Below are 14,485 nucleotides of genomic sequence, written 5' to 3' on the forward strand. Positions count from 1 at the left end.
ATCTAAACTCAATATAAAGCCTTTAAAAAACGCCACAACACACACACTGCTTTCACAAACCAATCATACCTGCTTCTTTTTCCTTGTGTCTTTTGTTGACAGTTTGTAGCCACCAGGGTCATGGCTAAAATCATTAAAATCATTAACCTTTGTTTTGATAATCAGACGCCATGCATTTGGGGAATAATAATAATAATAATAATGGATACTTTATTGATCCCCATGGGGAAATTACTTGTTTTTCTCTGCATTTGACCCATTCACTCAGTGAAGCAGTGGGCAGCCCACTAAGCAGGCGCCCGGGGAGCAGTGTGTAGGGACGGTACCTTGCTCAGGGGTACCTCAGGGTAGCCGTTAAGTGGATTCGAACCGCCGACCTTCCGATCATGGGGCGACCACTTTACCTACTGAGCTATCCCTGCCCCAGTAGCAACTACCTTGTTATAAGATATTCAACTAGAGATTGGTTTGTCTATCTGTTTGGTTCATCAGACTGTTGTTGTCTGTTGGTTGGAAAGAAGCACTTAAAGGCACTATTCTACAGTTTGCTATGAACCTGGAAGTCCTGTAGTATAACCTTGTAAGGGCACCTCACATCAGACTTCTTAACTTTGTTTTTTATCCCATCTTCCTTCACTCTCCCCAACCAGTCACAGCAGATGGCCCCGCCCCTCCCTGAGCCTGGTTCTGCCGCTCGGTTTCTTCCTGTTAAAAGGGAGTTTTTCCTTCCCACTGTCACCAAAGTGCTTGCTCATAGGGAGTCATATGATTCTTGGGTTTTTCTCTGTATGTATTATTGTAGGATCTACCTTACAATATAAAGCGCCTTGAGGCGACTGTTGTTGTAATAAATAAAATAGAACTGAATTGAATTAACAAATCTCCTGGACTCCAACCAAAATCACTTCAAACCAAATGACTGTTAAATTTAGATTTCTCACTGAGCAGGTCCAAATCCTGTCAAATTCCTTACTGACCCTTATTAAGGTTAGTTTTCATAACTACAACTTAATGTAGTTTTGTAATGTCATGTTTGTGCCTAAGAAGCCTCAAATGTGACCAGATCAGTCACCATTAAAGCAGTTAGACTAGCCTTTCAACCTCTTGCTCCATTAGTTCTAACACCCCACACACTTACACCCAACACCTGGTATTTCAAAAACTTTTTGATCCAAATGTGCTGCTCCTTATCAGAAAATGAAAATATCAATATCATCTAAATGTGAAGTTGAACTGGAGAAGTCTTAAAATACAGGAATCCAATCCTCTGTGTGTATTCAGGCTATCTTATTTTGAAAGTGTTTGTGTGTTTGCTCTGGCCTTAAAATAACCATAGCCAGCAATGCAGGGTGGTTCTGTCCCATACTGGGCTTTTTTTCTGTTCATATTGTTGTTGCTTCACTGTTTCTATGCATTTGTTAGATGATTACGAAGCTTAAGAAATCAATTTAAGAAATGCACACTGGTTTGTTTATGTTCAAAGAAGTTAAAACAAGTGTGGTAGAGGTCAGGAGTGGCCAACTATAAATACAAAAACTTGATAGCGGTGAAGCTATTTTATATTTGGCTTCTTCATTAAAATAGTGCTTGTGCTTGCGTCTAGAAAAAAATACAGAAACTTGTGCTGGATTGTTTTAGCTTCAGGACTAAAGAATAATTGAAATCAACATTGCAATGACAAATTTTGTTATTTGTGTTTTCCTAAATATTTTGTGCCTTTGCTTTAGTTACTCTTTTAATGGAAGTGTTGTATTCAGAATCCAATTCACTGCACAGCTTTTTGCAACACTTTGGGGAAACTAGTGAGGCTGAATTCTGTACTAGGACAGTTTAGTTGAATATTTACTGCTGACTTCTGCAAAAGCTTCTGGCAAACTTTAGCTGGTGATGAAAAGTAAATTGGCTTTTTAAACACAGAAATTATAATAATAACAAAAGAGTAATAAAATGACTTTTGTTTGGCATAAAAGCAATGTTTAGATTATTATCCAATTTTAGCACTGAATATTTTAGTGCGGTGATGACACTAACCGGTATGCTGTTTTGAGCCTGGTAATAGTGTCTGTTCGGGTGTGTCCACAGTACTGTTACTGGGTGTGTGCTGGTGTGTCTCAGCTGGGCTGCTGGCTGAGAGCGGGCCAGGCCAGGGTTACATTCAGCTGCTGGTTGTGCTGGATCAAGGATGTGTGACGGTAGTGAAGGACGAGCTCTCTCAGTGATGAGTACAGGTTGTAGGGCTCAGCGAAGCCGTATCCCGTGGACGTCCTGTAAATTACACAGTGTTTCACTTCCCCGTCCACACTGTATGAGAGAGGAAACTGATTATTTGGTATCTACAGGATTTATCTACAGAGCATCCAAACATTAAGTACCTAAAACACTCACACGACAGAGCAGGCAAAGGAGCCTCTCCGAGTCTGGCTGTCTCTGATTAAGAATGTCCCATCTCTCTTCCCTCTCAGCAGCTCCTCCGCCTCCTTTCGTCTCATAGCACCAACGTACCAGCTCCTCTCCTCCTGGTGGGTATCATCTGCTAGGGTGTATGGGCTAGCCGGTGGAGAGGGAGCGGTATGATGATTTGAAGCAATTGTGCTCAGTTTTGTTGAGTGTTGGTGTTAGTATCGATCATATGAACCAAAAATAGCAACATGGGTGGCATGATGAGCCACATATACAGTATGTGTGTTGTCAGTGAACATGCCTTTGTGACATTTTACTCCAAAAGATTTGACTAATGTGGCCACAGGCCAAGAGAAAAAGGATACTTACTCTTCTTCTTCACTCCTAATACCGAGCCAGTCATTTATCTGGCTCTGCCTGGTGCCTTGTTGAGTTAGCCAACTGAAACATGGACAAAAAACAGTTGGAGTGCTGTTACATGTATATCAGGGTAATTTCCAGGATTTTTTTTTTTTTTTAAAGGAACACCAATGAGTAATCAGGCTATTTGATCAGAAAATCCAAATCAATACAGAGCAGTAAATTGGTGTAGAAAACATTAGCTATGATTTTCAGACTCACTGGCATCACTTTCGCCTAATACGGATGGTATTCATAAAAAGTGCCGCTGTAGAACATTGACTTTACTCTTTAAGTGTTCAGTCCCTTTACTTAAAGAAGGATTGCGACCACTGGTTAAGTAATAGTGCAAATCTTTAAGCATCAAAATATACTTAAAGTGCTAAAAGTATAAGCACTTATTACAAAGAAGCACACACTTTGTATTAGTGGATGATTATTGATTCACTAATGTCACTTTAAAGTTTAAAAAGGAGATTATTTCACCTATATGCTAGAAATCCAATCCAGATCAATGACATCGATCAAAGGGTTACACAGTAAAAAGAGAGATACAGTATTTACATGTTTGTTTGTTTTTTGTACTGCCCAGTAAATTAAGTACATTTACAGTTGTGCTTTAGGCTAACTATATTGATACTTGTTCAGGTTTACTTCGTGTGAAAGGGCAACAGTTGGCTAGAAAGACACGCACTACCAATCAGGCTTATGATAAAGCTCCATACCAAGCATAGTCGAGCTGCACAGCTGTGACAACATGGAGAACAGCTGATTTATTTTCTATGTTTATAACGCAGCTGTGTTATTGGTATGTGATGAAATGTAAGAATCAGATTGAGATACTCGTTTGACTGTGAAGTCACAACACGCATCTTCCAGTAGCTGTGACGCTGTGCAGGACACACTGTGTTTTGTCTTTCAGTCCTTGCTTCACTGACGCACTGATTGTAAAATCCAGCCCTGACACCAATGTTTAAAGTCATAGTTTGGCCCATGCTGATACCGATCTCTTGTTATTTTGGAAATTTTGGGACCTAAATTGGAACCACTGTACAACAACCCTAAACATGGGACAGTGAAGGGTTGAACTTACACCAGGTATTGATCTCTGAGCTTCCGGAGCTCCACAAGGTCAGGCTTCAGTTTGTTCATTTTCCTGTCGACCTCCATGTGAACCAGTGCCTTGTTCCTCAGTTCCTCCTCTAACTTCTTCTTGCTGCTGTGGATCTCTTCCACCCTCGACTGTAGTTCATCTGAATTGTTTTGAATTCTGAAAGTAAAAATGAAGGAATTACTCAACTAATCTAGCAACTATTATTAATTCAACTTGTTTTTAAACAAAAAGTGGAAAACCAGGTGCTTTGTGAACGTACTTCTCGGATTCTGTACTGCTGTCTAATGTGAGGAACATGTCGATGTATTCCTTGCTGTAGCGCTCTTGGGTTTCACATTCCTCCTCAAAGATCCGAATGATTTCGCTGAAAGCTTCAATGGCAGTTCGCTTGCTCTGCAGTTCCTAGGAAGAAGAGAAAACAAACCGTTTGTTTTTAAGTCTTTAAAGGAAAGGGCTCTGAAAAGAAAGGATTAAGATCATGTACCTGGGAGGTCAGATTCAGCTCCTCGAAAAGGCGGTCATACTCTTTGCTTTTTTCTTTGTATTGATCCTGAAATATCCTTAGCTGTTCTCCAGCTGCATCAATGTCAGCTTCCATCACAACCTGCTGCTATATGCACAAAACGGTAAAAAAGGATTTAGTCTGGACATTAGCACGGCGGTTTTGTTCCAATACCAGTAACAGACCATGTGGTAAAAGTCTTCAGTTGATTACGTCTTGTTGCGATGTTGTTGTAATGTAAGAAAACAAAAGTTCACAGTTAAATTGCCCCAAAAAGTTTACCTGCTGGTTTCTGGATATTGGATAGAGTAACCGTGTATCCAGTTTAGAGTTGTACTGGGCCAGTGACTTCTTCTGGTAATACTGGATCAGATCCGCTACAGAGGAAAAAGCCAGTGGCTCAGAGAAGCCGTACTTGCCGCCATTATGGAAGATTTTAATTAGTCTGTTTGAAGCGTCTTTTCTGCAAAAGTCAAAGGATAGTTGTCCCATAAATAACATGGTACTTCTTGTCATTTTAGGCTAGCAAGTAGGGAGCTTTGTTCCCCATTGGAGCCTCTCCTGGTTCTGTTTAGTCACTCTCGCTTTTCCTGACAGGAGACTTTTAGATCTCTAAAATGTGTGTGTGTGTGTGTGTGTGTGTGTGTGTGTGTGTGTGTGTGTGTGTGTTCTTTCATCCAAATGTAAGATGGATGACTGGAAAAACACTCGTGAAACACATCTTGTGGGGACAGGGTGTTATGTTGCTGAACATTGGAGTCTACGCCAAACTCTAATCAACAAAGCTTTATATCTGAAACCTGGTCTGTCCCAATTCCGCTAAAATTAGAGCGAAACCACAAAACGTATAAAGTTACACTTTAAAACCAGTAAAACTAAACTTAGACTCCGAGACCAGGAAATAATAACTAACCTTTGACTACAATATATATATTTAATTTGGGGTTAACTTTGTTTTCACATACAGACTACTGATGACTGGTTGCAATGCAGCAATAAAACTTATAAAACCTAGTACAGTCTTTAACTAGTTGTGTTTGATACACTTTACGAAAGTGTAGCCATATGCATACTTGTCACTAATCTTCTAGTAGTTACCTTAATGTCAGCGTGTATTCTCCTTTAATCCTACTGGAAGCATCTCGAACCAGGAATGTACCATCAGGAGTGTTTCTCATCATCTCGTTTACTTCCTCTCTGAACAAATCAAATGGACATGAAGGTTTCTGTTAATTATAACGGTCGGAGGAAGACAACGTCAATAAAATTAGATATGCTGTAACAGTGGTGTTGGCTGAAAGAAAGAAAAAGTGATAGAAATATAAAGTACCTTGAGATGTTGCCCCAGTACCACTCTGCTTCAAAAAGCTGGTGGTCATCAGCACCGCAGTCACATTCTGCCATAGCTTTGTATATTTTGTTCTCTGGATATATTTCATAATAGAAAAAAATGCAGTTACATTTTTAAGTAGGATAAAACATTTTACCTTAATTTGAAACAAAACTGCTAAGGAGTAAACAGTCAGTTGCAAATATATTGGAGCGCACCTCCTTCCTTGCTGCTGTTGGTTTTTCCTGGAAGAGACGTACCATCATTATGATCATGAGAGGAAAGGTCCTGCAAGAACGCTGCCAGGGTGTCGGACTGCGCCTCACTTTCACTTTGGCCCATTTCACTTTCCAAGAACTCTGAAACATCAACCGTAAAACAACCCAGCGTTACCCTCCCTGCCTGTTCACATCAGTCTGTATCTGGCGATCTGCGCTCTGCGGCCGTTCTGCACACACTGCCGTCCTCCTGACTAGCTGCTGAGAGGTTGATATCGTTGTGTAGCTTATTCTCGCACCACGTGGGAGACCGTGTCTAGACTAGTTCGCTGACAGGTGACAGTGTCTGACTGCCTAAAATACCAGAACTGGCACTCCTCGCTCAGGCACACTCGGCTAGACTCGTCGCTGCTTAGTGCCCGACCTCGCCTTGCCTCGCCTAACAAACAACAGCTGTCTACAGCGAGATGCAATGTTGGCCTGAAGATCCAGAGCTGATGCGCCACTGTGGCTGCTTGTGATTTTTACCCCGCCGTGTGTGGTTGTGTCAGTGTTACATTAGGATAGCAGGGAAACGTGAGACCCCGTCTGTCAGGCATATTCGGCAATCATTACATTTATGTGGGAATTCTTTGTGTTTCCCAGCATGTAAACACACACACACATGCAACACGAGCACTGAGTGCAATAAGAGGTGTGCTCTAAGCAGTTGACATAAATCGTCCCCTCACCACTTGTGAAGGCATGCCTGGAGATGCTTGAAATCGTTGCTCCAGAAAGAGCTGTGTGTTGGGGGAATCATACTTATACTGTTGTAAAATTAGAAAGGGTGTCAACTCATTAACCCAGGGTCTACACACAGTGAAGCTCTGTCAAAACTTGCCTTGTATAAAAACCTAATAAAAGCTGTTCAACTAAAAAAAAGCTGGATAGTAGATGGTAGATTCATTAACTTTAGGTTTCTTTGCTTTATTTTCCTCCTCAACGTGGTGTAGCTTGTAATGTTTAAAAAAAACTATAGCAATGGTGTTGTGTCATAGCGTGAAAAACTAAGCCCACCTTTACTGCTGCCATAGGAATTAAGAGGGTAATTGGCAGCTAGGTGCTGCTAATCAGATGCACTTGATTAAGTGATCATCAATGAGTGCGAGCGCCTCTATAAAAGCAGACGTTTTGATAGCTTGCTGGTTTGGCGCGTTCGAGTGTGTTGACGCAGTACCACAATCTTCTTAGGAGGAGACATCCCAGCAAATTCGCCCAAGGTCAGACTGCTCAGTGCTCGCAGAAAAGGCAAAAACACAAGTTTGTTTGGAAGGATTGCCAGGAGAATGCTTCTTCTCTTTACCTGATTCCAGTTAAAAGTCAACTGGTCTTCTGGGCTAAAAGTGCTGCTGGCTTTTTTACACTTCTGAAATGCATGTTTTGTTTTTTAAATAAAGGCACTGTAGCATTTCTGCACCTTTGAAGGTCCACTGACCTGGGTGTGCCAACTTCCCTAAACAACTGTGTGTAGAACTTGAAATACTACAAATAGTATTTCTGGAGTTCAGCAGAAGCAAAACAGAGCACCATGTCACTCGGTCTTAGCGCATCGAAGGGTAAATTCTGCCATCTGCTGGTTCCTTTTTAAACCATTCCCTCATGTTTATAAGATTGGGGAAATCTGCAGTCAGCTGGGACTGAATAAGCGATTTGTATGAGTGATGAAACGTTTCTCCTACTGAAAACGCTATATCCAGATGAACAGAATCAACCTTTGGAGACATGCCCCACATGTTGCAAACTAATCTTAACATTTGGTTTGATAGTGTTTCAACAGCCTCCAAGCTTCCTTAAGATGAAAGTGTTTCAGCCTCTGTCCACTGGCTCCTAATGATTATCTTTTATTGTGTAATGTACCCATGAAAATATTTACAAGCTAATAAAAGTCCATATGTTTGGGTCAAACATAAGCACTTTTTAATCGCCAACTTTTTTCAGCATCTTTGAGCCCTCATAGCGTCAACATTAGCTAACCGCATGAAAGCCTCAGACCTGACAAAAATATTTAACCTGTCTGTCTTTGTTTGGTTGGTTTTTAAACTTTACATTTGTGTCATAGTTTCATTAGCGAAACTTAGCCAGTATAACCTATCACATAGAGTGATGGTTATACACATTGATACTCCGGTTGTTTAAGCTGTTTTCTGGACGTCTTCAAGCAACCTAAAGAAGTCCAGACGCTTTTCTTTGCAAGCTCCTTTGACTACGAGAAAACTTAATGTTGAAGATTTACCTTAAATGCACTTTTTTCACATAACAAAGTGGCCGGTCAACAGAAATGACAGTCCTCGTCTTCTATCCTTCGAGCCTCCTGATTCCTTCTGTGCCAAAATATTTTTTTAATTTGGTCATTTTCACAGAAGTGGTTTTGTTTGTTACCCCAAAAAGAAGAGAACCCAGCATGTCTGTTCTTTTTTGTTGTTGTCGTTTCTTGATCATTCTGTCATCTTTTTTGTATAATTGCTACATTCATAAAAAATTATATTACTGTCAAATTGATTTTTGACATTATAAAACATTTTTATGTTTTATGTTTTAATCTTACCTTGATCTGCTGGGTGAGACTCAGGCATGATAGCCATGGATATGTCTCCCTGCTGTCGTGATTGGTTAAACATTGATGACATCACCACAGGACATACTGAACCGGTCTCAGGATTATCCCCGATTTGGTTGGTGTTCTCATTTGTGACGACAGCCTCATCCCTGAGATGTAGCGATGCTAGTGATGACGTTGGGTAATCAGCTGGCTGAAGGTTGTCGTCCTCTGTGCTGTGCTGTAAATTCTGATCTGCCATTTTGAAAGCGCTAACTTAGTATTGTTGTTGTGCAGCTAGGATTTATTGAGAAGGTGAAGCAGCAGGATGTCGGCCCCACAGTGTGGTTGATCACATACTATCAGCTTACAGTTATACTCATGGCTGAGAAGAGAGAGGGTGGCAGTGCAGAGTTCATGGCTGCCCAGTGTTGTGGAGGTAGAGCATGTTCCTCACCTTGAGTCTTGGTTTTAAGCATATCATATAGTAGATTGATGGCACTGCCAATAGATCCAGTTTTCACTTCCTTATAATCAGTGGAGTTTTCCTTATTCAGGTGCTCTTGTGCTCCGTCGCTGTTTGCTCAAAGGGGTTCATATCTGGGCGCAATGGAGAACAATCACACTCTACCGATATGAGTGCTTCTTATATACCTCAACACTAGTAGCTAAGCTGTAAACTGCTAAAGAACAGCAGGCTGAGGAAAAACTGCCCAATTTGTGCTTCGAGGACCCGTGCATCATCTCATCTCAGGAAACCTAAATTAGAAAAGGCACAAATTTTCAGTTATTCTGACCAAAATCCTTATACACATTACTTCATAACTATCCTGTAAGCTATACACCTGTATAGCTTACATTTTTTCTATGGATCGGTAAGAGGGAAACTTTCCAGATTTCCTGGGCCAGTGTGCATTAAACTAAGAACTTGTTTCTGCAACCAACAGCAGTGCAACAACAAGTAATTTGTACTGTGCATGGCAGGGAAAGGAGACTTATTTAACTTTTTGTGAATGATCAAATTCAGATTTCTTAACTGGATCTGGGACATCACCTCCCAGGTCACTGGGAGTCACTATGGCAGTGACACAGTGAATATCAAACAGACAGCCTTAGATGTTCATTGGAAGGTTTGCAGTTTTCAAATTTTGAGATTTGTACACATTTGCAGAAGATGCTTCAGTCAAAATCGTTGCTATCTTAAATTTGCTGCAGTATTTAGTTTTTGTGGGGTTTGTTTGCAGCCTTATATCTTTTTTTGTTTGTTTGTTTGTTTGTTTTTTGCTTGGTTTGTTTTCAAGAAATTCGTAAGAAGAAGGAATACTGTGACTAATTTTGCTCCGTCTCACACTTTCGTTGTCGCTTGCTCCGCTCTGCTCAGGTCGGGACAGCAAGCATCAAGGCTTTGGTGAGAGTAGCATTGCTTCAAATGTGGTGTGAGCAGGTAAAAAAATAAGCGTCGTCAATTATTTTACTGGTAAATGCAGTCAAAAGTGTGGCATTTACTGCAACTATTGGCAAAGCCAGTGGTTTTTGGACCTGTTATTAATACAACTGGCTGAATTTCACTGGCATGAAATGATATTTGGTAGCCTTTTGTCACTGCTAGACCTCTCAGTGTAAACACGTCCTGCACATCGTTGAGAGAAATTTGAGCTGTGTTTGGCAGTACTGCGAAACTGTGCTCTTAAAAAATGCCACTAATTCTTTTAACGTTTGGAAAAACCCATTACTTACATATGAAGTGTTCAGTGCGTCATCTGATGAGTCAGATGTACACATATCAGCTGTGAGGGCTTGAAATGTGATGCAGCATGTGAAAACCAGGCTAAATGTTCATCTCTAACATTTTTATGTGCAGATTTATCGTTTATTTTTTAACTCGCAGATGTTAACTTACAACATCTGTCCCTTGAATTGTTGTATGTTAGAAACAATGTAAGTAGAAATACTCAATCTTAACACATTCATCAATAATGAAACTTCTGATTTAAAAAAATCCTCTAGGTTTACAAGAAAATGGTAAATTGACCACGAATCGCATAACATTATTTCCACAGACAAATCCTGAAAAGCTGCCTACATTACTGAGGGCAAATTCCCCAGGTTGACGTTTGGGGCTGTACTTGTTAGGACTTGGGTAAAAACGATGCGTTATTTGCAGATTTTTGCTACGCATTCATTGAATGAAATGAATGCAAATGTAATGTATCAGTCAACACTAGTGTGTTTCTCTCATGCACAGAGACACATACACAGACCAGTGGAATCGAGAAAAGTAAGTCAAATCATAAATAACCATAAAATAAGGGGCAGGGGTCCCGTGGGGTTATAAAGTATATCTTGCATTTTTTAAAATTTATTAATTTTTTTCATTGTGATGAAGTATTTTGACTTGAAAAGCTCGTTAGACAATTGCAACAATTTCTGACACACTCGTTTTTACAGACGTACTATCATATAAAAACACCAGCGTGTATTTTAAAAAATAGTTTTAAAATTTTTTTTATTGCTAAAATACAAGGCAGCGTGAAATCCTCAGCACTAAATGGTATCACCCTGAATTATTCAAGAGATACCTGGTGAGATTTAAAAATACATCCAATTAAAAAACATTAATATTATATCAAATATTCAACCATTTATGTAACAGATCTTCATATGTAAAAGTAGCTCATTTGTGAAAATACTGATAAGGCTGCCTACAGTTGTGTTCTTTTACAAGACCTTATTTAAGGGAACTGATGTGACAATACCACATAGTTGACCTCTTGTGTTTATCTTTGAATTAAGAATTGAATTTGTTTGCAAATGTGGCACATCATGTTGTGATGAATAACGTCTTTGACAATTAAGAGATTGCAGTTGCTGTCATTGTACGCTGCAACTGAAAAACAAATCAGCTTCATTTAATTTATTATACTAACAAAACCTTAGTAGTTATGAATGTGGTAAAATGAGAAGAGTGATACTTCTCATTTGACCAGATTTTAAATATATATACTGATTTTTTGTTATGTCAAATTTAGTTTTTGAGATTACTTAGAACAGGGGAAAAAAGCATATGTAGTTACTAAATTGTCAAATGTAATGTGTCCAAGTTATGCAACATTACAGACATTACAGATTTTCAGACCATTGAAAATGGCGTTTTACGCGGTACGCAACCATCATGGATTGATGTTCACCGTACATTTTGTCGATTTCCAGTTGAGATGAGATACTAAACATGATTTTGCCCAAACTTACAAAAGTGTCATTATTGCATCCAGCCAGTTTTGTCATGTTTTAATACTTTCCGGACCCAATCCATCTGGGATGGCACAGCTGTACCATAACCATTTTTTTGGTTTGCAAGTCAGAAAAATGTCCTATCTGAAAAACTAGCAATCTTTCAGTCGTGACCTTATCATTTACGCCACTTGAAATGCCACTGACAGTGGCCAGTTTGGTCTCACAAATATGTTGCATTACACAACGTCTCATACTTTCACGTAGTCTGCGACAGTTGGTAATCAGTCCAACGTCTCTCAGATAGTACTGGAGAAACTGATCATATGTTACCGGTTTGGTTTTGGTAGTTTTTTGGTTTTATTTTAATTTGGGGGAGGGGTCATTTTGCAGCTTAGCTTGTGTTTTTAGTGTCTTATCAATGAATGTTGAACCCCACAACAAAAACGAAATAGCTAATATACGCCATTTTTTTCTTCAACGCCTTCAAGCTTCTCATCCTGTACCAGAGCTTCGACAACGAAGAGACGTGAAGGCTAAACGTTAACAGAACTTTCAAAATGGCAGCTTCTGGTAGAACTAACGTCCAGAGAACCTGAAAAAATGAAAGATCATTATCAAACTTGGATGTACAGGAGAGTACGCACCTACCTGGGCTCAGACAGAAGGGACCGGGCGACATGGGAAACCAGCGTTTCATCGGTATCCACGAAGCAGCGAAGAGACGTGGCTGGACGCACACGTGGCTCAGATCAAACCAACCACTGTCCTCGGTCCTCACGCCATTCTCTGTCCCTCCATCCCCCTCCAACTCATCCTATCCCGTACAGCTTCTCCTCCTATGTCCTCCATCTTTTAAAGATCCTCTCCATTTGGTAGTTAATGGTCCCCTCTGAGTGCCATCTTTTTCCCACGCTGTCATTCCTCTGCGTTTTTCCTCTCCTCTTCACTAAAACATGTCCTCTTAAAAAATGAAGCCTTCTTGAGACATTCCCCCAGTTTGATTTTACTTTCACGTGCAGAGCGCAGGAAAAACTCCACTGATCAGTGGGGTGCAGTGAGGAAAGAGAGGGGGGGGAAAGTGTCTATAAAAATATAAACAAATATGAAAAGCCTAAATGTACAATGTACATTTCAGAGCTTATGCTGCTAACAGAAAAAGCAAAACTAAAAGAGCAGCACTGTAACTCTTTTGCACAGTTTGACAGCGCGGTGTGGCTGCACACTGGGGGGACAGAAGCATGAGAATGAGTCGGTGGGAGAAAAAACTCATATATAAATAAATAAGGGAAGGATGCCACTGTTGCTACACAGAGCGAGGGGCTTAGTATTCTCCTGAAATCCAATTGGTCGGCTTGTTGCCATGTGCTCAGCAGACAACAGAGATGCTGCTAACAAATCAAGGAAATGTTCTAATATTAGACTGTATGTATCTAGGCAGCAGGAGTCCCTGACCTCTCAACTCCGCCAGCGTTACTTTCCACTTCACGGATCAGCATAATGAAAGAAGTGGTGTGGAAGTAACTGGTTATAAAAAAAAAAAATGTTACGGCACTATAGACAAAACAACCCCCCTCCCCTCACCTCCACCACCCAAGCGCCCTCGTGATGTCCCAGCCAGCACAGTTACAGTAATGGGGAAAACAGATTCATGTTCTCTCTAGAATTTTTGTATTTGCCTTTTAAAGCATTTTGCTTCTACCTACAGTTTGCACATGGTGTTGATGAAACTTATATATAAGCAGCAATGCAGAAAATCAGGTCCATGCATTAAAAATTAAACAAATTGAGTGCTGAGGGGGGAAAAAATAAAGATCATCTGCAATTGTGCCCTATTTACATTTGTGGTATGACTGATGCTCAGTCATCTCTCTAATATGTCTTAAATTACACTACTACTGCATTTCTAGCACATTCAACAGAGTTGGGACAGTTCCTTGTTCTAGATGAATTTGTGCTCATTATTAAAAGCAGGAAACAGAAATATTCATATCATAAATATTATTATTTAGACTTCATAAACTCAAACATTGTTTGGTAGTTAGAAAGGGGTGTGATGTATTTGCCTTTTTTCTGTTTATTTGGAAAATATGATTTCCTTAATAATATCAACCATTTTTAAAGATGCATTTATCTAATATGTTCATTATTTATCTTGCTTATCGCCCTTTTATGCAGTCAGTAATAGGCATCAGATTCGATGCATGCAAAAGGTCTGAAAAGCATTTTCCTCTTTACACATGGCAGGTATTATTTACTGTGATGTGCTCTGGTCTGCCTGTGCAGGGTTGTATTCATTTCAGTTGTGAATTCTTATCCAACTTTAAAAGTGGGATGAGGACAGATAAAAAAGAAAGACAGACAGAAGAGTAATCTGAAGAAGTAAAAGGAAGTTGAAGAAAGAGGTAATAAAGAGGGGTAAGGGGAGTGAAGGACATGCAAGGCTGAGAAAGAGGGAGCAAGCATAAAAGGGGGATGAGCAGCACTGGACTGAAGTTTGAAGGGTGAGGGGGAAGGTTATTAAGGCTTGCTGTTTTTAGTTGTGACAGGCGATTGCTTACACAGCTGGCTATCTAGCTGAGAGGGAAAATGAGGCATTTGTTAGAAAAAGGAAAACATTGGAAAATAGGCAGTGAAATAACCCGGTGTTTAGATGGAAAGAGTTAACAGGTTTTCATGAATATTTATCTGCAGCCTCCGGCAGCTCCAGTGA

At 40.1% G+C, this 14,485-nt stretch overlaps 1 protein-coding gene across 1 annotated transcript; it reads right to left on the reverse strand.

The window, feature by feature from the left end:
* Positions 1-431: 431 nt before the first annotated feature.
* On the reverse strand, positions 432-12,605 carry LOC146653101 (phosphatidylinositol 3-kinase regulatory subunit gamma-like). The gene is made up of 12 exons (XM_085383344.1): positions 12,420-12,605; positions 8,551-9,300; positions 5,963-6,104; positions 5,746-5,853; positions 5,514-5,612; positions 4,698-4,878; positions 4,398-4,523; positions 4,173-4,315; positions 3,893-4,069; positions 2,770-2,841; positions 2,386-2,547; positions 432-2,301 (listed from the first exon to the last, which is right to left on the reverse strand). The coding sequence occupies exons 2-12, from the start codon at positions 8,801-8,803 to the stop codon at positions 2,112-2,114; spliced, it is 1,653 nt and encodes a 550-aa protein (XP_085239470.1). The 5' UTR covers positions 8,804-9,300; positions 12,420-12,605; the 3' UTR covers positions 432-2,111.
* Between the last annotated feature and the right edge of the window lie 1,880 nt (positions 12,606-14,485).

This window comes from Rhamphochromis longiceps, linkage group LG15, assembly GCF_057381845.1.
Source record: "Rhamphochromis longiceps isolate RC_006_pf linkage group LG15, R_longiceps_female_GT1.1, whole genome shotgun sequence".
NCBI lineage: Eukaryota > Metazoa > Chordata > Actinopteri > Cichliformes > Cichlidae > Rhamphochromis > Rhamphochromis longiceps.